This window comes from Chiloscyllium punctatum, chromosome 6 (assembly GCF_047496795.1).
Source record: "Chiloscyllium punctatum isolate Juve2018m chromosome 6, sChiPun1.3, whole genome shotgun sequence".
In the NCBI taxonomy this organism is placed as follows: domain Eukaryota; kingdom Metazoa; phylum Chordata; class Chondrichthyes; order Orectolobiformes; family Hemiscylliidae; genus Chiloscyllium; species Chiloscyllium punctatum.
In genome coordinates, this window is record NC_092744.1 from 14,820,434 (window position 1) to 14,826,433 (window position 6,000).

The window sequence follows — 6,000 nt, forward strand, 5'->3', positions numbered from 1 at the left end:
TGAAGATGTGCTCAATGAGGGTAATGCTGTTGATGTAGTGTATTTGGACTTCCAGAGGGCAGTAGATTTGATTGAGGTATAAAAAATGCTAAAGGGGATTGACAAAATAGAGATAGAAAAGATTCTTCCTCGACCTAGAATGAGAGGTTGTAGTTTGAGGATAAAGGATAACATATTTAAAACAAAGATGAGGAGAAATTACTTCCCTCAAAGTGCCTGGAATTTGTTTAATTCATTACCTCAGAGTTTGTGGATGCTGGAACAGTGAGTAAATTTAAAGAGGAGGTAAATAGACTTTAAATTAGTAATGGGTTAAAACGTTATGGAGAGTGGGCAAGAAAGTCAAGTTGAGGTCGCGGTGAGATCAACCATGATCATATGAAATGGTGGAGCAGGTTTGAGTGGCTGAATTGCCTAGTCCTATTCCAGCTCCTATTTCTTATGTTTTTATGTATCTGATACAGTGTCACACAACAGACTTGTGAAGAAATTTGTGGATTATGGAACAAAAGGGTCAGTAGCAACGTAGATATAAAATTGGCTAAATGATATGAAACAAAGAATAATGCTCAATGAACATTTGGGGTGGCACAATGGCTCAGTGGTTAGCACTGCTGCTTCACAGCATCAGCGACCTGGGTTTGATTCCCGCCTCGGGTGACTGCCTGTGTGGAGTTTGCACATTCTCCCTGTGCCTGTGTGGGTTTCCTCCGGGTGCTCCAGTTTCCTCCCACAGTCTAACGATGTGCAGGTCAGGTGAATTGGCTATGCTGAATTGCCCATTGTGTTCAGGGATGTGTAGGTTAGGTGCATTGGTCAGGGGTAAACATAGGATAATAGTGTAGGGGTGTGGGTGGGTCACTCTTTGGAGGGTTGGTGTGGGCTTGTTGGGCTGAAGGGCCTGTTTCCACATTGTAGGGACTCTATGATATTATTTGGGCAGGAATATGGTTTGTACAGGGGTTCCCCATAGGCCAGTATTGGGACCCTTGCTTTTCGTGATTTATTAACGATTTGGATCTTTGTGAGCAGAGGACAACTTCAAAGTTTGAAGATGATACTAAACATGAAAGAACTGCAAAGGAATTTTGAGGAGAACTCCAGACAGACATTGATATGTTGGCGGAGTAAGCAGATAGGTGGCAAATAAAGTGAAATACAGGGAAATCAGAAGTGATACAATGGTATAAAATTCTAAAGGAGCAGAGGGACCTGTTGTGTATGCGCACAGATCATTGAAAGTGGCAGGACAGATAGAGAGAACAATAAGTAAAGAATACAATATCCCCAGCCATATTCTCCTGCATACAATATCCCTAGCCATATACTCCCCAGCATGGAGTACATGAATAAGGAGATTATGTTGCTCTTGTATCAGACTTGTTAAGTCTCAGCTGGAGTATTGTGCTTAGTTCTGGGTGCCACATTCTAGGGAAGATGTGAACGTATTGGAGAAAATTGCAGAAGCAGTTTACAAGAATGATTCCGGGAATGAGGGACTTCAGTTGTGAGGCCAGATTGAAGACGTTGGGATTGAAGAAGACACCAAGAGGACATCTGATAGAGGTTTCCAAAATCACGCACAGGCTCGATAGAGAGATTGGGAGAACCTGTTCCCTACTCGTAAAAGAAACAAGAGCAAGAGGGGCAGAGAATTAAAGTGAACTGCAAAAGAAGCCAGGGTGAAGTGAGGAAAAATATGTTCACACTGTGAGAAGCTAGAGTATGTAACACACAGCTGAAAGTGTGTTGCTGGAAAAGCGCAGCAGGTCAGGCAGCATCCAAGGAGCAGGAGAATCAACGTTTCGGGCATGAGATTCTTCAGGAATCTTTGGGCTCATGTCCGAAATGTCGATTCTCCTGCTCCTTGGATACTGCCTGACCTGCTGCGCTTTTCCAGCAACACATTTTCAGCTCTGATCTCCAGCATCTGCAGTCCTCACTTTCTCCTATGTAGTACACAGCCTGGGAAATGTGCGGGAGACAGCTTCCATCGAGGCATTCAGGAGGTCATTGAACAATTATTTAAATAGAAATGGTGTGCAAGGATATAGGGAAAAGGCAGGAGGTTGGCACTGAGTAATGAAGCTTGTTTAAAGAGCCAGTGCAGGCACATTGGGCCAAATAGAACATAGAACAGTACAGGCCCTTCGGCCCTCAACGTTGTGCTGGCCTTTAATCCTACTCTAAGGTCAGACTAACCTACATAGCCTTCATTGTACTATCATCCATGTGCGTAGCCAAGAGTCGTTTAAATGGTCCTAATGTCTCTGACTCTACGACCACTGCTGGCAGTGCATTCCAAACACCCACCACTCTTTGTGTAAAGAACCGACCTCTGACATCTCCCCTAAACCTTCCTCCAATCACCTTAAAATTATGCCCCCTCGTGATAGCCATTTCAGTCATGGGAAAAAGCCTCGGGGCTATCCAAATGGCCTCCTTCTGTGCTGTTCCAACGCTGTGATTCTGTGGAAGAAGTGTTGAGGCTTGAGTGCATCAGCCATTATCCAATTGAACGTGGGTCAGGTCTGAGGGGCCAAATGACCCACTTCTGTTTCTTCTTTTCTTAAATTCAACAAGGGCTTGAGTGCACAGCCTTCTACCTCAGCGCAATGAACTGAATCAAGTTAAACTTGTGATTACCTTGTGATGCTGTAAACATTGTACGAACTCTCCATGATTATAAAAAGCTTCTCTTATTCATGAACAGAATGTGGATGTCATCGGGCGGGTCAAACATTTATTGCCCATCACTAACTGCCCTTGAGAAATTGATGGTCAGTGAACATCTCAAACGTCTTGGTTGGCCATTTCAGAGAGTTGTTGAGAGTCAACCATGTTGTTGTGGATCTGGAGTCACATGGCAACCACTTTATCATTCTCTAAGATCTGACTAACAAACATAGTTAGTCTAGAAGAAAGTCCAAAATCCCTCCCTTGACTTACGTGATCCACATGGGTTTTTATGTCAACCCCATGATTGATAGAAGCCTTTTAATCCAGATTTATTTAACTGACTAAATTTAAATTCCCTGGTTCTCTCAGATCACTTATCCAGATCACTGGACTCCAGTCATGTCTCTCTCTGTTACTTAACTCAGAAGTAATTGTAAGTATGTAAGTTATCAGCCAAGAGACTCTGTGGTGCTAATGCACTCACCTGCGGATACAGTCATGGTGACTGACGCAACATTACAATGGAAGGTGTTGTAAATAGAATATTTAAATGGACGCAGGTACGAAGGCAAGCAATTTTAAAATGTGGTGCAATGGCAGCAATGTTCATCCTCTAAAACACCCAGACTGATGAAACATATTAACAAACTGAGCATGGAATCTTACTGTTACATCTCTGACCTAAATACTGATTGGGAACATAATTTAGGGGGAGTGGAGGACTTTTGAGAGTGAGGAGGCAGGGGGTGATGAGAGGAGTGGGTCAGGAATGGAGAAAGTTCTGAGACAGTGTTGAGAGCATTTAAACCCCAATGTTTTCATGACTACAGAGGCTAGGCTTCAAGACTGAGTCATTTCCGCCATGAACACAGTTTGAGATTAGATTAGATTCCCTACAGTGTGGAAACAGGCCCTTCGGCCCAACCAGTCCACACCGACCCTCTGAAGAGTAACCCACCCAGACCCATTTCCCTCTGACTAATGCACCGAACACCATGGACAATTTAGCATGGCCAATTCACCTGAACTGCACATCTTTGGACTGTGGAAGGAAACCGGAGCACCTGGAGGAAACCCACGCAGACACGGGGAGAATGTGCAAACTCCACACAGACTGTCACCTGAGGCTGGAATTGAACCTGAGACCCTGGTGCTATGAGGCAGGAGTGCTGACCACTGAGCCACCACGTCACCCTTAAAAAATGACATTGAGTGGATAGCAGAGGATGGAGCCAACTCCTGGTTGTTCACTCAGTCAGAGCCCAATGGCAGCCATGGCTGCTCGAAATTTCAACACTTGACCCCACTTGATGTCATGATCCCCACGTTGGGATGCCCTGCCTTAAACCCCTGAGGATTACAATGGTTCAATGAGGCAGCTCACCACCACCTTGCCATGGGCAACTAGGGACGGGCAATAAATGCTGGCCCAGCCAGCAACACACATATCCCACCAATGAGTAAAAGAATTATTATTTAGTGAAGGAATTTTGTTACATTCCATTGTCACTGAGGACATAACTTCAGTTGACCGACATGGATGATATCTTCACCAGAAAGCAGAGCTGCGGTATTTTTTTAACATCACAAACCATTTCCCAGAGCTGCAATCTACATCAGACATGATGGGAGATGACCAGAAACTTGCTGTGATGACTAATCCTGAGCAGACTTTTAAAAGGTGGGGGAGAAGTCATGTGGCAGAGCACTTTGGGAACATCAGGGAGTGGGATTGAGATCAGTCAGAGCCAAGGAGTAGGTTGATGAACAGGGCTGGAGGAGGTTGCAGAGATCATCCGGGCAATTGAGGGACTTGGATGAAGATTTTGAATATATTGTTTGGAAGTTGATGTCAATACATTGATGGTACCTAGCCCACGCAACACCAGGTTATAGTGGAAAAGGTTTATTTGAAATCACAAACTTTCGGAGCACTGCTCCTTCATTGGGTGAAGTCGTGATAAGGATATGATCTATCAAAAGTAATCACTTGGTAGTACAGATTGCAAAAAGGAGACAAGAACTTGAAACTTGGTTATCAAGATCATCTCTTGCATCGTAGTCTTAAGGAATGGAAGGTGAAGAATTTTGACTTCACATCTCCTTTTAGCAATGTTTAACTAATGGAGAAAGTGAGGACTGCAGATGCTGGAGATCAGAGTCAAGAAGTGTGGTGCCAAAAAAGCACAGTGGGTCAGGTAGCATCCGAGGAGAGTCAACGTTTTGAGCATAAGCCCTTCATCAGTAACATGTGTGGGGGGCCCAAGGGGGCTGAGAGATAAATGTGAGGAGATAGGGCTGGGGGAAATGCACCTAGTATCTTTATCCAGCCCCACCTCCTCCCATTTTTCTCTCAGCCCTCCACACACATTCCTGATGAAGGGTTTAAGCTCAAAACATGCTCAATGAGTCCTTGGATGCTGCCTGACTTGCTGTGCTTTTCCAGCACCACACTTTTCAACTTTAACTAATGGAAGTTTGGATAAAAGATTCTCTCTGGAAGGCGGCGTCTGAGGAAGAGGAGAAGCAAGGAATCAATTTTTAAAGTGCAAAGATTGAGGTTCAGGGACACGCCAAGGTGAATACTGTTCAACTCGAGAAAAGAATGATGAAGGGAGGAGAATTGAAATGGCGGGTTATGGCAGCAGCTAAACAGAATGTACAATTGGAGGAAGGTTTTCCTCATCCACGACCTGATGTTCAGATAGGCCAGCGATGATTGCACACTTGAAGGAGTTGGTGAAGAGTTTGGGTTGTGTGTTAATTTCAAACAAGTGGAAATTGACCCCTAGTCTGAGTGATGTCATTGGGAAGCAACATGCAAACATGGGAAAAGGCATGTGGATATCTCACAGCTGCAAGTTATTTTCCAAATAAAAATTGGAGATAATTGGTTGTGAAAGAGAAAATGAAAGGTTTCTTTACCCTTGTTGACTGAAGATTTCTCTCCATTTGCCCAGGTCACTGATCTTGTTGGTGATCGCATCCAAATCGTGTTCACTGAAGTGATGGTTCTGATCACCCAGTTCCTTATCCATCTGCAAACTGGACACACAGCTTTAAGTAAGAGAGATCCACACTCTTGCAGCTCCCAGGATCTATCCTGATGTCAGTCAGACTGACGGTTTATTTAAACCTAGTGACACGATCATTGATCTGGTTGAACTGCAAACCTTAGACTGACAGTGAGCTAGCCCTTGGATCCCAGTCACACTATCAAATTACTCTCAATAATTCACCACATGTCTGAACACTGCTCCTCTTCCCTGCCATCACCAAATGAATAGTCAAAAGAAAGCCAGAGATTTTTCATTCACAAAC

General features: G+C 44.1%; 1 protein-coding gene across 1 annotated transcript in view; it reads right to left on the minus strand.

Moving 5' to 3' along the window:
* The window catches only part of mindy4b (MINDY family member 4B), a 54,681-nt gene extending 48,964 nt beyond the window's left edge, over positions 1-5,717 (minus strand). The window contains exon 1 of the mRNA XM_072571809.1: positions 5,605-5,717. Within this exon, the coding sequence (XP_072427910.1) occupies positions 5,605-5,717 (113 nt within the window). The remainder of the gene's footprint in view (positions 1-5,604) is intronic.
* Between the last annotated feature and the right edge of the window lie 283 nt (positions 5,718-6,000).